Raw genomic sequence first — 18,622 nt, forward strand, 5'->3', positions numbered from 1 at the left:
ATGTCATCTGACAGATTTTAAAGATCCACAGAATGGCAAGGTATACATCCTGAAGAAATCTACCAACTTCAATACCAAGGGAGTGATCTATGCCATAAGTTGTCCTTGCAATAAACTGTATATAGGGAAGACCTCTTAAGACAAGAATAGGAGTAATTTAAGAAATAGAAGACTAGACAGTCCTCTTGTCAGCCACTTCACAGAATTTAACCACACAATAAGATATTTAATATTCTGGGTCATGGGTCATATTCTAGGTCTAGCTGCCTAGAGTGGTCGAAATGACTAGATAGGCGGGGTATAAATACAATAAATACAATAAATACAATAAATAAATAAATAAATAAATAAATAAATAAATAAATATGGTTCCTGTTAAATAGGTCCTTATTGAGAAGGGAAATCAATTGGATATTGAGGTTGAACACTTTAGCCCCTTTTGGGCTAAATAAAGGAACAGATTTCTTGCCCTTACTATAGCACAATCTCCGCTGCTTCGCTGATTATCTAACTGTTCTTGACTTGTCTGCCAGTTGAGAATAAGTAGATATCACCCGTTCTATATTTGTACCTTGAATCAATGTTGGAGCTGGTATAGACCAAACAAGCAGCAAACATTCTAAAAGCTTGGTATGTATCTTATATGCTGTCATTAAGCTGTACTAGTTTACTGATCTTGTTATGTGCATATTCATTAATTTATAATGTTAGCTGTATAGATAAGAAAAAAGAGCTGTCCCAAGCCAGCTGTTTCTAAATTAATATATTTTAATTTTATGCTTAGCTCCTGAAGGTCATAGCTGAAATGCACCAAGTCTGAGCGTTTTAGATAATAAAATCTGCATTGCCAATTTTTCTATATCTTGAAATTCAGTTTCCCATTTGTACTTTAGCCATCAGTGGATGTACCAGTTCCCTGTTCTTTGATTCTCTTATTCACATTTTTTTCATCATTTGGATTCTGGCCAGCATTTGTACTGCAATCACACAAAGGCAAAATGCTACATTTGGTTAATTCTGTACAACAAAAGTAAGAAACCCTGAAGAAAAATACTGGGTGGGAAGGCAACTTACCTTTCGTTTCAGAACACTGAGCTTTTCGACTACTCCATCAAGGAGACTGACTACAGAATCAACTGCTGGACAGCTGCTCAGTGTTTTCTCTAACTCTGCTACAACCATTGTAACGTGGCTAGTCTCCCGGTCAATGTTTTTCTGAGCAGCTCGGAATCTTTTATTCAGTGTTTCATATGGCACCTTAAAAAATAAACAATTGTTTAGTTTAGTTATATATATATAAAACATAAGGCAGCTTAGCAAATCAGACTGGTGGCCCACCTTGCTGAATACTTCTTTATTAGTTACAACTGTTTGTGTTTTCTTGTACAGTACAAAGTATTATTTATTTATTTAGAATAATGGTAACAGAATAAATTCCAGCAACTTTATAGCAATATAGGCCATTCTTTGTATTGTTTCTGAAAACCTAGGATGCAAACGCACATTTAAAAACTGTATGTATTCATGCATTCTGATCTACTCATTCAAACTATACAAATTTTTCTACTTAGAAACATCCTGAATTATAAGAAACTTAATGCTGATGTTGCCAAGGAACTTTTTTTATCCCTTATGTCTGTAGTGAAGACTGCAGGTATAAATAATAAGAATATTTTTAGAATGAATAACTGTTCAGATAAACATTCCTCTGTATTACGAGGGCAGGGTGTCATCCACAAGTCATGCCCCTCTGATGGACCCACTAATCATCCATTTCAGATGGCTGTGAATCCAGCATCAGCATAAAAAGAAGTCTACATATCCACAGATGCTCCCAGATTGTTTTGTAAATGATGAACACATGCCGACCATATATAGCTGGGAAACACTGTAAGTTAGACACTTCAGCACAAAAGCAAAGTTTGTATCCTCATTCAAGTGTTCACAGTAAAGGTAAAGTGTTCACAACAGATACATAAAAATAAGACAAACAAAATGGTGAACAAAAGATGCAAGGAAGAGGGATTTGGGTTTCCTCTCACAAACATGTGGACTGTTCTAGGTACAATAATCCTATCATTCATCTAAAGGAAGCCCCAGACAATTAAAAGGCACTTAACATTCCAACATCTATTCAAATGAGAACATCTGGCATTAGACCCCTTCTTTCAAAATTAGAGTGTAACCATGCAACACAATCACACAGTTGATCCAACTCTGGCATACATTTGCATCACAGTGGCAAGATCTTGCATCAGTCCAATGTCCTCTGAAGACAGGGTTGGGAACCACTGCCTTCTCTAAATATTATTAGAAAAGACCTCAAATAGGTGGGCATCTGGAAGGCATACCCTATCTTTTCCAATTGAGTGTGCCCGTCAGCTGCTTTGGACTACACAGCCTATCAGCATTAGCCAACATAGGTAACAGTCTGAAACTCTGGCATTTTAAGTTTAGGAATCAGGTAAACATCAGACTGGAAAGGGCTATGTCATTGTTTCTCACCTTAATACTCTTATATATCAGATAGACATTATCCTATAAGAAAAATTACAGAACCACAAAAGGAAATGTGCAACTTAAAGTCAAAAGGATTTAGAGGCAAAAAGTCCTTACACAATGGGTCTTGTGATTAAGCACATACATTAGTATCTGCAGATCACTCACTAACTAACACTGCCCTAACAGACATTCGCTTTTAGTTAACAACAAACTCAGGATGTTCAAGGATCCTCTTGCCATTGTGTTGGGCCTAGTCATTTAAAAAGATAATAATCAACAGGGCTAATATTTAAACCAGTTACAAGAAATCAAATAGCATCACATGATTCTGTCTCTCTGCAACAGCCCTGGAAGGTAGGAGAATGACTGAGAATGTGAGCAGGGAGATCCACACAAAGGGTGCTGCCAGATAAAGAATTCTTGTATGTTGCCATCAACTATGCCTCAGAAGGCAGTGGCACACGTAACGGGCACAACAAATCATGTAATCAGTTTCACATGGGAAGAACTAGTCCCAAGCACCCAAGTCCCAATTTGTAGGGCTTCAAGTAATAACCAGTAACTTAACTTGCATGCTAGAACAGATTACTACAAAACATTTGTTAATATGATTTCCACTGTAGTTAATAGGGAAGAAATTAAAAAGACAAGAGGTGGGCTTTTACCGCAGGTTGAAAATGTACTTCCCAATCCCCACTGATCTCTCATAATGATTTACTGTACATTCTAAAAAAATCATGCCTGACTTTGTGGAACTGACGTGGTGGCGCTGCGGGCTAAACCGCAGAAGTCTTCTTGTGCTGCAGGGTCAGAAAACGAGCAGTCGTAAGATTGAATCCACGCGACGGAGTGAGCTCCCGTCGCTTTGTTCCAGCTCCTCGCCAGCCTAGCAATTTGAAAGCATGTAAATGCGAGTAGATAAATAGGTACCATTTTGGTGGGAAGGTAAACAGCGTTCCGGGTCTGTCGCGCTGGCCACGTGACAATGGAAACTGTCTTCGGACAAATGCTGGCTCTATGGCTTGGAAACGGGGATGAGCGCTGCCCCCTTGAGTCGAACACTACTGACTAAAAAATGTCAAGGGGAGCCTTTACCTTTACCTATAGTTTAAAGAGTCAAGCATGACCCCCCCCCAACCATCTGTGCTATTAGGCTTCCCACTCTCCTACACTCTCACTTGCACTCTCTCCAGGGTTGCTTGTAAGGAAATACATTGTCACTCCTGCCCTTGCTTAAAACGAAAGATACAATTAACATTTCTAAAAGGCAAACTAATTTCACTCTACTCAATTTCATCTATTTAAAATCCAGAGATATTCTGTAAGAGTCCGTTCCCAGTACTCTTGAGCAGTCACACTCAGAACATGTCAACAAACCCCTGGGAGTTGGTTTAAGACACACAGTGACCAAATGCACACTGCAATCTAAACGCAGAGCTGCTCAGGAAGAGGGAGAGGTATCCCTATGTCATTCATTTGTACTTTCTGGAAATACTAGGTAAATCTGTCTACAATCATTTCCTTAATTTGCGTTCTAAACATATAGATGAAACAATTACTCCAGATACACAGGTATCTAATTTCACTTAATTTTCACTATACTACCACCAAAATTTAATGTGACATTTTAAATGGTAGAGCACATTGTCTTCTACTTGCTTCACACAATGCTCTGAAGCAAAAGGAAGCAGAGGAGCTCATGTGACATTCTGGAACATGCAGTAGTATGTCACCAATAGTGATTGTTATAAAGCCCTAGGGGGTACATTTTCATTAAAGAATTTAGAAACATATTAGAACATATATTGCCAAATAATAGAAACAAACTGAGTTGTGATTCTTTACATGGGCTTCAGGCACAGAAAATGCCCAAATAAGCCAGGCAAAGCTCCTGGACCCGATCTCATTTTTAATGAGATCTTGACCATAAACCCTCATTGGTGGGCAGAGCCCTTAGCTACTCTTTTTACCTTGATAAATCACTCTGGTTGTTTTCCAAACTCCTGGTTATCTTCCATACTTATGCCTATTCATAAAAAAGACGATCCCTCTCAACCCTCAAATTATCGCCCAATAAGCTTATTATCCAATATTGGCAAAATATATTCTAAATATCTCTTGAAAAAACACTCTAAATGGGCTGCTGCCAAGGATCTTCCTGGAAAGGAACAGATAGGCTTTCACGCCGGAGCGTCCACTCTGAATCATATCTTTTTGCTGTCTTTTCTTGCTGAAAAATAAACAATAAACAAAACCAAACTTTTTGTTGCCTTTGTGGACCTCCGAGGGGCATTTGACTCCGTCAACAGAGATCTACTATGGAAAAAACTTTCCAACTGGAGTATTGATCCACGCCTGCTATTTTTGCTCCGCCAACTGCATTCACATAATTCCTGTCAGGTTCATTTACCTGATTCCAACACTCTTACAGAAAAAAATCCAATTTTCAAAGGTATTCGCCAAGGTTGTATTTTGGCCCCTTTGTTATTTAATTTATTTTTAGCCGATCTTCCCTCTTTTCTTTCCCCTTGCAATCAGTCGGCTCCGGCCCTTAATGGTGTTTCCTTATCTATACTGCTGATGATACAGTGCTGATGTCTCGTACTAAATCAGGTCTTCGTCACACTTTACTTAAATTTCAGGATTTCTGTGATCTTAATGATCTATCCATTAACCCTAATAAAATCCACATTTTGGTTTTCCCCCCTCTTGGTCCCCTACATCTTGGACAATAGGATCTTCTTCCTACCGTCAAGTACACTCTTATAAGTATCTGGGTCTTCATATTAATCATAAACTCAGTTGGACATTTCATAAAAAAGCTGCCATTTCTTCAATTTCTCCCCAATTAAAAGCTATTTCTAAATTTCATTATTCTTCCAGAAACCAATATATCCCAGCAGCCATCCAGATTTTTCAGTCTAAGATTCTTTCTCATTTGCTGTACGGTGTGCCTATATGGATACACTCGGCTAATTTGGATATTGATCAAGTTGCAGCAACTTTTTTTGCAGAATATTAGGAGTTCCTAACTTAATTCGGCTTTCTACTATTTCTTTAGAATTGGGCATTCACCTACCTTCCACAACTGCCTGGTTACTTACATTTAAATTTTGGCTCCGTCTTTTTTAAAATTCACATTCTGGATCCCTGATATATGATTTATTGTGCGATTCTTACTCCTTTTTTGGTTCCAGCTTATTGAAAAGAAACTCTCTTCTCTTCACATATCCCTGGAATCTTTAGTAGATATGAATCTCACTAAGACTTATTCCATAATCAAGGACAAGCTCTGTCACGCCGAATTCAATCACCTATGCAATAACCTTAACCCTGTATGTTCCCCTCTTTCTGTTGGATTTTTTCCATCTCAGGATCACTCTCCCAAATATTTCCACTCCCTAGTAAATCCACATCTAAGAAGAGCTTTTATGTTAGCCCGTTTTAACATTTTTCCTTTGGCCACCCATGCCGGTCGATTTCTCAATATCCCTCACGAAAAAAGACTTTGTTCTTTTCATTTATAGACGCCTGACACCCTGGTTCATATACTGTTCCAAAGCCCTGCTCATTCCCATCTCCGAAATTTTTTTCTTGAACCTTGGTTCTCTTATTTTACCAATTCTTCTGAGTCAGTTTTTTCTATTTTCATAAGCAATGAATGTAATGCCCTGACCGCTGCTGTTGCAGGTTTCTTATCTGCAATTTTGAAATTGTCCCCTGCTTCTCGCTCCTAATTTGTGAAATTTGTGTAATTTTACTTTTCCTATTTTGCTTGTGTTGTTGTAACTTGTAAATGCCATTAAAGGTTTCAGGACACCCAAAATGGCAAAATATTGAGATTTTAAAGATTTGAATTGGCGTTACAGAGACCAAAGAGGGATATTTGCTTAATAATAATAATAATAATAATAATAATAATAATAATAATAATAATAATAATAATAATAATAATAATAATAATAATAATAATAATAATAATAATAATAATAATAATAATAATGTGCCATCAATTCAATTCTGACTTATGGCAACTTCTTTCAGGGATTTCTAGGTAGAAAATACTCAGAAGTAGAGATGGGCATGAACTGTCAGTTCATGCTGGTTCATGCTCTGGACAAACAGGTGTTCAGTGGTTCCCAGCCCTGCCTCCTCCAGCAGGTACTACCTCAGAGACAGTGGACCAGCTCCCCTGCCCCTCCTATTCTGAGTGTTGCCTCCGAGTTTCCTAAACCTACCATTTTCAAAGCTCTAATACTGCAACAGGTAAAGGCAGTTATTGGCCAAAATCCTGTTACGTACATACAACAGCTCATGCTACTAGCTAAGGAATCCATACTAGCATTCTTCAACATGTCAAGTTGCAGAACTTGAGTGTGATGAGGAATACAAATGTCAAATTTTCAACTAAAAACAACTCAGCTCTGAAATCTATGCCCTTTGACTTGTGCCAGCATATGTAAGAAGATTATGGCCAAGAGCTGGCAAAATCAGCTAAAAATTCTGAACCAAGAATGTCATGTCTTTTTTTAAAAAAACTCTTAAACATGTAAAGGTATTTAAAAAAACAGGACTTAATCTTGTTATTAAGATTAAGTCCTGTTAATCTTACCAGGATTAACAGGACTTAAACCCCACACTCTCTGACCCTAAAAGGTCAGGACTAAACTCATAAAAACATTTTATTTCTTCAAATCTCGTCCTCTTTCTACTGCATGCAGAAAAACTAACAGCTCACATTGTTGAGAAGTACATCACGTAGATATAATTGTATCTCTTACTAAAAAACAAAAGTATGGAGGAAAGGAGAAACACTGAAAAGTTGAACAATATTGATAAGGTTCAAAGGAATTAGATTTACTTCTTCCAGTCACTTGTGCATAATATTTAAACCAGGAGGCCTGAGTTCAAATCCCCCACTCAGCTAAGGAAATTCACTGGTGGTGTGGAACTGGTAAAACTACTCTTTAAATATCTCACTGGCCTTGAAAGCCCTTAGGGTCACTATAAGTCAGTTCCAAGTACAACTTGTAACAACACATAGGTGTATGTGCATAAAATGTAAGAGTCCTTTGAATGTTTGATACCACCAATCACAACATTATTCCCAATCCAATGACAGACCTTCTATGTATGTTACTTTGATTCATTATGATTTCATAAGTTAAGTGAAGAATGAAGTCATCATTGTTTCACAAGGTAACTGGATGTACACTCAAGTGTTTTGATATTATAAAAAATTTAAAATCACATATTTGCTATTAAATGTTTGTACCTTGCTTTCTATATGCTATTCTTAAAGAAACAACAAGCAAATGAATAACTTCCTCTCCCCGCTGAGACCAGTTAAGTTCAAAAGTGACAAATAGATTGCCTCTGGACTTCCTTTCTCAACATATTGACATGCAGAACATGGTAAATGAAGTAATATTTGGAAATCACAACCACTCATCCTTACATTTCTCAAAAAAATTAAAACCTTGCCTTTTCTTTTAGACTTCTTTACCCTCACAATTTTATAACTAGAGGATAATTTAAAAAAATAAAACCTATGGGGGCAAGTTACTTAAACAGGCGTTTGTTGTGTAACTCCAGGCACCCTTAAATTTTTCAGTTTTCTAAATCTATTTCGGTCCCCTTTTGGGGTCATTTTTTGCACTTAAACCTCTGTGATTACACTTTATTGTGTAAACTGTGTATCTTTTTACTACTATATCTCCATAAGGTTTTACTATATTACTGTATATCTTTTAGGATTACATAAGATTGTGTTAACAACTGCAAATAAACTATTCATTCATTCACTGTGATTACACTGATGAAGGACAGTGCAAACCTGCTAATTTTCTGCAAGTTTTTAAAACCATCACTCAGCTATCTAAGTCAAAAACCTGCTACTTTTCCTCAACCTTCCAAACCCTTGTAATATTCATCATTTAACCCTTCTGTACCAGCTGTTTGGGATATGTTACAACAATTCCATTCATGCCTGGATTGCCAGTTGTAGAAGGCAGTAATGACTACTGCTCTGCACCTTGGTAGTTTTACTATGAGTTTCCAGAAGGTGCCTTCCTATTTATTTTTATCCCACCTTTCTCCTAAAAGGAATGCAAGACAGGTTACAGTATTAAAAAATGAACGGTACACAAGATAAAAAACAACAAATCATTATAGTATTTAGAAAGAATTAAACATTTAAAACATGTTAAAAACTCACAGATAAAAGCAGTACTATTAAAAACACAAAATTAAAAAAGTCCTGTTAGACAGCCAGACATTAAAAGAAAACCAGCTTGAAGAGAAAGGTCGTTGCCTGCTTGTGGACAGACAGCAAAGACAGGACCAGCCTTGGTCTCTAGTGGGAGGGAGTTTCAGAGTCTGAAAACAGCGGCACAGGGCTCTTGCCATTTCTCCACCGAATGCACCTGTCAGGGTGGTGGGACCAAGAGAAAGCCTGCTCCTGATCATTTTAAAACCTAGGCAGGCTCTTAAAGGGAGAAGTGGTCTTTGAAACAGTTTGAACCCAAGTCATTTAGGGCTTTATACATCAAAAACAGCCCTTTGAATTGCCCAGAAACAGATCATAGCCAGGGGAGCTATTGTAAGCATCTGTGTCTTGTCTGGATTAAGCTTTATTCGTCTTCATCCAGGTCATTACTGACACCAGGCACCAATCTAGAACTAAAAGTGCTTCCTTGAATTAAGATGGAAAAGATAAACTCGAGCTCATTTGCATATTGGTGATACTGAATTCCACAACTTTGGACAACTTCTTTCAGTGGTTTCATGTAGATGTTAAATAGTATGGGGAGCAAAGCAAAATCCTGAGGAATAACACAGGCCAATGGCCAGGGTGACAAACGGGGGTACCTCAGCATCGCCTTTTGAGTTCTGCCCTCCAGGAAGGACAGGGGCCACTGTAAAATAGTGCCATCAAGTCTCATCCCAGAGAGATAGCCCAGAAGGATACCACGGCCAATGGTACTGAAAGCTCCAGCAGAATTAACAGGGACAACTTCACCTGTCTAGTTCCTGACATAGGTTACCCAACAAATTAGATAATCCATCTCATCCAGGAACATCTGGAACTGTGCAACCGCAACCCACTCCAGTACCTTGCCCAAGAACAGAACACTAAGGACTGGCCAGCAATTATCAAATACCATGGGATCTAAAGAGAGCTTTTTCAGCAATGATCTTACTACTGCCTCCTTTCATTATGCTAGGATCCTACCATGGCTGTAGGAGGGCATTCGCCACTCTTTCTATTCACTTGGCCAGTCCCCCTCTGGCAGCTTTCATAAGCTAGGAAGAGCAAGAATCTAACAAACATGTGATTGCCTTCACTTCTGCAAGGGTTCTGTCCACATTTTCAGGTTACAAAAACTAAAACTTATTCATCAATAGAAGGCAAGCATGAACATTCCCATGGTATTCATTTGCATAAAAGTGCTAGCTTAGATCATTTAGGGATTTGGAAATGCAGTGGCATTTGTGAGCTGATGATGACAGATCTCCTTTTCATCAAATTCTGGTGATGCTGTGGAAATGATAAACACATATGCAGGATCAGTAATGATCTGAATAAGGGATGATTTACACATCAGTCTCTATAAGACATCCACTTCACAGATATTTTAGATGCAACTGTAAGGATGAGGATGGTAGTTGAGAAGTACTACTAAATTCAAGCTTATTTCCAGAAGCCCCAAAGCACCATCTGCTGCCCTAGGCTTGTGTGTCATCTACAATCTCAAGTGGTTACAGCTTTGTGTCCCAGCCCAATCTAGTAAATGGACAGTTTGACCCATGATGACTGTATTCTAGAAACATGCCACATTTCACTGGGGAAGATCAGGGTTGAAAGCTATCCCCAAAGTGCCATTGTTAAAGACCGTACAACTGGGTTATTAATCTGGATCAGGGATATACAAAATAACAGCCTACGTCCTGAAAGAGCTGCAATGGCTTCAACTTTGTTTCCTGAGCCAATTGAACAACCTAGCTTCATTTTCAAGCAATAAATTTCCTCTTGAATCTCCCAGCACAATAAGCTCATCAGTACCCCTTACAGATCTCTGAGCTCTGAAACAATATCAAAGAAGTTCAGATATTTTCTACTGTACTGTGCCCTCCCTTTGATACTTCTCTCCTAGGTAAATTCACATTAACAGCACCCACCTCTTTCCCCAGCCAGAAGACTTGCATTTTCCCAGCATTTTTAAGATATAGAATCTGACTGATAAGTTTATCTCCGGTTTCAAAGCTACCACTCTAATTTTATTTTAGCAATTTTTTAAAAAAAACAACAACTCTATAATGTCGATATACTTTTGGAGGCTATATGCCCAGACCGAATGATAAATCTTGAAAGAAAACATTTCAGTGTTGTGTACGGAACAGAAACAATCCCTTCGTCACACAATCTGAAGCTCCACCTCTCGATATTTATCGCTATCTAAATAAAAGCAACGCACATCCGTATTTTACGGGGTTCCTAAACTTGTAAGATTATGTGATAAAGACACAGCCGACCCAGCATGCAGCGTCGCATCTCTCCTCGACGTATACCCATAAAGACTGGGGGGAAAATCTCACGGTGTTCGCATCCATCCGCCCGACTCCCCCCCCCCGCCCTTAGTCAGACCCGGCCATGGACACAAAACACGAAAGCGCTCCCCGTCTAGACCGCCCCAGAGGCTCCTGACCCGTGTCGAGCGTCGTTCACAAGGCCCTGGAGCCTCCCACGACGTTACGCCCCACACAGCGCCGAGGGGAGAAAAAAGCCACCCGCTCACCCGGGAAGGAAGGAAAGAAAGAAGCCCACCTCCCCTCCCCTCCCCGTGAACCCCCGCTTCCGGAGGCAGTTTCCACCCCTAAGGAAGGAGGAAATCCCCCCTCAGTCAACCCCCCCCCGGCTCCCTGGCAGAGTTGCGTAGCCCCTAAGGCCGCCAGAGCCCTCTCCGTGGGGGGGGAGTAGGCACCCACCTTGAGCGTGGGGTACTCCTGCACCTTCAAAGTCATTGAGAGCTGAGCGGCTGACTCCTGCACCGCCATCTTGGACCGAGCACCAAGCGCCGGCACCGCCTCCGTCTCTCTCTCTCCCTCCCTCCTTTCCTTCCTTTTCGGCTGCGCGCACCCCCTCCCCTCACAAAAAAACTGAAGGAACGCTTCCGTATGGAGCTCGCGTTGCACCTTGGGTAATTAAAGTGCTTCCGCCTTTCCTTCCTCGGCTTCTGACAGGCGGCGGCGAAACCAAAGGAAAACTTCGAACCCCTCCTCTTCTTCCCCCCCCACACGAAGCCAAATGGTTTACGCCAACGAAGCCGGCCACCCATCAACGCCCTCTTTCGACTTCCATTCCTTCGGGCCGCCCCTCCTTCGGGCTGCAGAGTTCTTACGCTTCGTTTATTGCCTCTCCTCTTAGGAATGTGTAACAATAGGGTTGCGTGGACAGGATAAGAAGGGGGAGGTGTGACGGTTCACCTAGCACAGCCACAGGAAGCTGTCAATAAGCCTTTGTCCAATCCTAACCCGACGCCCAGTGCGTGGGCGGGACTTAAAAACAAAGCGCAGAAGGCGGCTCTTTTGACTGGCTTTAAGGGCAACAGCTGCCCAGACGGAGGGAGGGGTTTTCGCGGGTCCCTCCGCCCCCGCCCCGCCCCCAGGTGTCAAAGCACGGACCGAGATTTTGGGGGGTGTCTCTTTCTGGAGGGGCGGGGGAAGGAGCCGAGACTCCCGGAGAAGAGCGGGCAAGGGAGCCCTTTCGTAGGGAGTCTTCCAGGGCGAGATCAGACAAAGCTGCGTCGGGTTGTGCTACACATGTGCGTTTTCCATGTGTGTGTGCTCACGCACTTGTTGGTCCTTGTTAGAGGTGAACGGATGCAATTCAGCATTCACGGAAGAAAATGTGTGTCCTTACGTGGGGAGTGAGGGACCACCTTGGTATCCAGGACTGATCTTTATTTATTTATTTATTGAATCTGTACCCCGCCCATTTAGTCAACTGACTACTCTGGGCGGCTAACAACCTATAAAATAAGCAATTTAAAATAGAGGAACAAAGTAATGCATCAATAAACAAGAACACAAGGTGGAAGAGCAAAATAAATCAAGAAGTGGCTGGAGGGAAGGCTTGCCTAAATAGTCAGGTTTTCAGTTGGCCTTTGAAGATGCCCAGCAAAGGGGCCATACGGATCTCAGAAGGGAGGCTATTCCAAAGGCGAGGAGCCACTGCCGAGAAGGCCCGGTTTCTTCTTTTTTCCTTCTGGACCTCCGTCGGCATTAGGCTCCTCAGCCACCCTTCCTGGCTAGATGGAATGATACTAGTAGATTTAGGTGGGAGGAGGCATTCTGTCAGATATTGAGGCCCTAAATCATTTAGGGCTTTATAGGTAAGCATTAGAGCTTTGAAATCAATGTGGAAGCAAACGGGCAGCCAATGTAAGGTGGCCAGAGTGGGGGAGATACGATGATGTTTCCTCACCCCACTAAGAAGTCTAGTCGCCGCATTCTGCACCATTTGGAGTTTCTGCATTGATCTCAAAGGTAGCCCCACGTAGAGAGCATTACAGTGGTCTAACCTCGAGATTACGAGCGCATGGACCAGACTGGTGAGCGACCCACCATCTAGATAGGAACGCAGCTGGGCAATCCGCCACAGATGGAAATAGACGGATCGGACCACAGATGCCCCCTGCGATTTCATGGTAAGCGCCTGGTCAAGATGGATCCCCAAGCTGCGAACCTCACTCTTGGCGATGAGAGTTACAGAAAATTGAATGCAGACTTCCAAAAAATAGCAAGGAGAGACAAAAGGGCCTCCTTAAATGAACAATGCAAAGAAATAGAGGAAAATAATAGAAAAGGAAAAACCTAATATCTGTTCAGGAAAATCAGAGATACTAAAGGAACATTTTGTGCAAAGATGAACATGATAAAGGACAAAAATGGGAGGGACCTAACAGAAGCAGAAGACATCAAATAGAGGTGGCAAGAATACACAGAGGAATTATATCAGAAAGATCTGGATATCTTGGACAACCCAGATAGTGTGGTTGCTGACCTTGAGCCAGACATCCCGGAGAGTCAAGTGGGTCTTAGAAAGCTTGTCTAACAACAAGGCCAGTGGAGGTGATGGCATTCCAGTGGAACTATTTAAAATCTTAAAAGATGACGCTGTTTGGGTGCTGCATTCAATATGTCAGTAAGTTTGGAAAACTCAGCAGTGACCAGAGGACTTGAAAATATCAGTCTACATCTCAATCTCAAAGAAGGGCAGTGCCAAAGAATGCTCCAACTACTGTACAATTGCACTCATTTCACACGCTAGCAAGGTTATGCTCAAAATCCTACAAGGTAGGCTTCGGCAATATGTGGACTAAGAACTCCCAGAAGTACAAGCTGGATTTCGAAGGGGCAGAGGAAATATAGACCAAATTGTTAACATGCGCTGGATTATGGAAAAAGCCAGAGAGTTCCAGAAAAATATCTTTTTCTGCTTCATTGACTACGCAAAAGCCTTTGACTGTGTGGACCACAGCAAACTATGGCAAGTCCTTAAAGAAATGGGAGTGCCTGATGACCTTATCTACCTCCTGAGAAACCTATATGTGGGACAGGAAGCAACAGTTAGAACTGGATATGGAACAACTGATTGGTTCAAAATTAGGAAAGGAGTACGACAAAGCTGTATATTGCCCCCCTGCTTATTTAACTTATATGCAGAATACATCATGCGAAAGGCCGGACTGGAGGAATCCCAAACCAGAATTAAGATTGCCGGAATAAATATCAACAACCTCTGATATGCAGATGATACCACTCTGATGGCAGAAAGTGAGGAGGAATTAAAGAGCCTTGTAATGAGGGTGAAAGAGAGAGTGCAAAAAAATGTCTGAAGCTCAACATAAAAAAAAAAACCCTAAGATCATGGCCACTGGTCCCATCACCTCCTGGCAAATAGAAGGGGAAGATATGGAGGTAGTGACAGATTTCACTTTCATGGGCTCCATGATCACTGCAGATGGTGACAGCAGCCACAAAATTAAAAGACGCCTGCTTCTTGGGAGGAAAGCGATGACAAACCTTGACAGCATCTTAAAAAGCAGAGACATCACCTTGCCAACAAAAGTCCGAATAGTCAAAGCTATGGTTTTTCCTGTAGTGATGCACGGAAGTGAGAGCTGGACCATAAAGAAAGCAGACCACCAAAGAATTGATGCCTTTGAATTGTGGTGCTGGAGGAGGCTCTTGAGAGTCCCCTGGACTGCAAGGAGAACAAACCTATCCATTCTGAAGGAAATCAACCCTGAGTGCTCTCTGGAAGGACAGATCCTGAAGCTGAGGCTCCAATACTTTGGCCATCTCATGAGAAGAGAAGACTCCCTGGAAAAGACCCTGATGTTAGGAAAGTGTGAGGGCAAGAGGAGAAGGGAATGACAGAGGATCAGATGGCTGGACAGTGTCATCAAAGGTACCAACATGAATTTGGCCCAACTCCAGGAGGCAGTGGAAGACAGGAGGGCATGGCGTGCTCTGGTCCATGGGGTCACGAAGAGTCGGAAACGACTAAACAACAGCATGTAAAATTCAAGAGGTGTAATGTTTATGTATTTTCAGCTTTTCATTAAAAGGTTTCAATGCAGATTCATAAAAAGCAAATGATTTAAAACAAAAAACATTAAAAACCATAGTATCTATTTCTAAAATAAGGTGTAATTTATGAATGTTAATAGAGAATACCTGCCTGAACAGGTATTGTATGTCTTTAAAGGGGAAGTAGCCGGCACTCATTCCAGTCCGATTTTTGTGAAAAAGCCACTGCACATAAAGAGCATCACAATGGGAGCCTGCAATGTTAGGTTTTAAAATCAACATGTTAATTTTAAATTTAGGAACTGGAAAATTAATTAGTTGCTGTGAATATAAAAAACTGAAAACATTTAACTCATTGAATTAACAGTAGTTACTGTAATTATTAGTTCTAAAATAAACAATGACTTTTACAGGGCTTCTTCACTATTTGCCATCAGCTTATTCAGAAGTGCTTTTTCTGTTTTAGAATGGTCATCTATAATCTTGTACTTTTAAAAAACAAACTTCAAATTCTACAATTTATTTATTTATTTTATTTATTTTATTTCTATCCCGCCTATCTGGACATATTAGCCCACTCTAGGCGGCTTACAATAAAGAAAGAACAATATAATTTTAAAAACATTGCACCTAGACTAAGATAGAAATCAAAGAAAGATATAGGAAAGAAAAAATCGTCAGGAGTTTTCTGTTGGGAAGGCCTGCCTATACATCAGTGTTTTTAGTTGTTTCTTAAAAATGTCCAGCGAGGGAGTCGCGGGAATCTCAGGAGGTAAGTTGTTCCAGAGACGAGGAGCCACCGCCGAGAAGGCCCGATTTCTGGTCTTCTCCTTCCGGGCCTCTCTCGGCGTTAGGCTCCTCAGCCTCACCTCCTGGCTCACACGAGTGACACGGGTAGATCTTGGTGGGAGAAGGCGTTCCACCAAGTATCGAGGTCCTAAACCGTTTAGGGCTTTATAAGTAAGCATCAACACTTTGAAGTCGATGCGGAATTGGATGGGCAGCCAATGCAGTGCGGCCAGAGTGGGCGAGATATGTTGGAATCTTCTCACTCCACTAAGTAATCTGGCCGCAGCATTCTGCACCACCTGTACTTTCCGCAGAAGCCTCAAAGGTAGCCCCACGTAGAGCGCATTACAGTGGTCTAATCTTGAGATTACAAGCGCATGCACCAAAGTAGTGAGAGCCCCCACATTAAGGTAGGGTTGCAGCTGGGCTATCCGCCTAAGATGGAAAAAAGCGGTACGGACCACAGACGCCACCTGAGATTCCATAGTGAGCGCCGGGTCCAGATGGATCCCCAAGCTGCGGACCCCATCCCTGGTGGGCAGAGTCACACCCCCAAAAGTGAGGGAGTTTCCCAAGTCCCCAACTGTGGGAGCGCCCACCCTCAGTACCTCCGTCTTGTCCGGGTTCAGCCTCAGCCCGTTCTCCTGCATCCATTCCAATACGGTCCCCAGGCAACGCTGAAGGGACAGAATGGCATCTCCTGCAGTTGGAAAAAAGGAGATGTAGAGCTGCGTGTCATCCGCATATTGATGGCACATCGCTCCACACCCCCTGATGACCCGCCCCAGCGGCCTCATATAGATGTTAAACAGCATTGGGGAGATGATCGACCCCTGTGGGACCCCACAATTGAGGCTCCACGGGGCTGAGACATTCTCCCCAAGCTGTACTCTCTGGGGGCGGTCCTCCAAGAAGGAACGGAGCCAGGCGAGAGCCTGGCCACCTATTCCCAACTCAGTGAGCCTCCCCAGGAGGATACCGTGGTCAATGGTATCGAAGGCCGCTGAGATATCGAGGAGGACCAGCAGAGACATTTTGCCCCTGTCGGCCTCCCTCAATAGGTCATCACACAGGGCGACCAATGCCGTTTCTGTTCCATGGCGCGGCCTGAAGCCCGACTGGAATGGATCCAGGGCATCTGTTTCATCCAGGAATGCCTGAAGCTGATCGGCCACCACCCTCTCGACTACCTTGCTTAAGAAACATTGGCGACGGGCCTATAATTGCCAATTTCGTCCGCCGCCAAACTGGGTTTCTTTCTAATGGGCCTAATGAGTGTTTCCTTGAGGGCAGAGGGAAATCTGCCCTCAAGGAAAGACCGATTAATTATTACAGTAGCCCATTCCGTTGTTAAAGGCCTGGCTGCTTTGATTAGCCAGGGCAGGCAAGGGTCCAAGGAGCAGGTGGTGGCACGACAGCGGTCAAGCGTCCTGGCGACAGTATCGGACGAAACAGGCTGAAAGGTATCAAAAGTCACCCGACAAGACGGAGCGCTGGACATCTCAGCTCGACTCACTGTATTCAAAAAAGGAGCGAGGTCCCGGCGGATGGCCTCCACTTTAGATTTAAAGAATGCTGCAAATTGGTCCGGTGTAAAACTAGGGGGAGGCCTATCACCCGGGCCAATTCCGGATAGGTCGCGTACTATACGGAATAATTCCGCCTGTTGGTTAGACGCCTCGCTTATCCGGTTAGCGAGGTAAGTTCGACTGGCAGCCTTTACCTTAGCCTGGTAAAGGTTAGTAGCGACCTTAACAGCTATACGATTGAAACCCGTCGGGTCCTTTCTCCATTTGCGCTCTAGCCGTCTCCTGACCCGCTTTGACGCCCGGAGATCCTGGTTAAACCAGGGCGCCGGGCGATCTCTGCGGTGGAGAGGGTGTTTAGGCGCAATCGTGTCTACGGCACTAGCCGCGGCGGTGAACCAGCCGTCAACCAGTGCCTCGACAGGAGCGCCAGCCAGGTCAGCCGTAACTCCTCTCATGGCATCCTGGAATCCAATCGGATCCAGTAGCCTTCGAGGGCGGACCATGACAATAGGTCCCTGCTCCCTGAGAGGGGGGAGAGCCATCTTGATGATACATTTTATTAGGTGGTGATCCGACCATGACAAGGGAACCGACTCAAGGTCAGTCACCATCGGACCACTCTCACTCCCGTTGGTGGAAAAAACCAGGTCTAGTGTGTGGCCGCCCACGTGTGTAGGGCCGTTGACATGCTGGGACATGTTCAAGAAGGCCATGGTCTCCAGGAACTCAAGAGCTGGTCCGGAAGCCTCTGCCCCCACATGCATGTTGAAGTCCCCCAGGACCAATAGCCTCGGGGAACCCAGCAATGCCGCGGAGACAAAGTCCACCAGCTCCGGAAGGGAAATGGCTGGGTCGCGGGGAGCACAGTAACCCAGCAAGATCCCAATACCGTCCCTAGCCCCAATCCACACGTGGAGGGCCTCAAGACCCGGCTTTACCACCAAGGAGCGCCTAACTACCTCTAGGGTAGACTTGTAAACGATAGCTCCCCCGTCCCTCTAGTCTGCCCTGGTGTTGGACAGCATAACCGGGCGGGCAAATGAGAGCTAGGGGGGGACCCCCCTCTCCGCCAATCCATGTTTCGGTTATGCAAGCCAGGTCTGCATCTTCCTCCAGAATAAGATCGTAAATTAGCTGGGTTTTATTAGATACAGACCTGGCATTCAACAACACCAGGCGTAGAGTAGAGGGCTGGCTGGTCTGGC

The 18,622-nt window shown here is 43.0% G+C and overlaps 1 protein-coding gene across 3 annotated transcripts in view; it reads right to left on the reverse strand.

Annotated features, from left to right (window-relative positions):
* The window catches only part of MAEA (macrophage erythroblast attacher, E3 ubiquitin ligase), a 45,223-nt gene extending 33,211 nt beyond the window's left edge, over positions 1-12,012 (reverse strand). Inside the window, exons 1-2 of one of the 3 annotated variants that reach the window (XM_020797048.3) lie at positions 11,698-12,012; positions 1,075-1,257 (exon numbers count right to left, since the gene is read on the reverse strand). In XM_020797048.3, the coding sequence (XP_020652707.1) occupies positions 1,075-1,182 (108 nt within the window). In that variant the 5' untranslated portion in view covers positions 1,183-1,257; positions 11,698-12,012. Of the gene's footprint in view, positions 1-1,074; positions 1,258-11,210; positions 11,340-11,490 lie in introns of those variants that run through there. The other 2 variants (XM_020797047.3, XM_020797049.3) reach the window with 2 other exon arrangements.
* Between the last annotated feature and the right edge of the window lie 6,610 nt (positions 12,013-18,622).

The sequence above is a fragment of the Pogona vitticeps genome, chromosome 3 (genome assembly GCF_051106095.1).
Source record: "Pogona vitticeps strain Pit_001003342236 chromosome 3, PviZW2.1, whole genome shotgun sequence".
NCBI lineage: Eukaryota > Metazoa > Chordata > Lepidosauria > Squamata > Agamidae > Pogona > Pogona vitticeps.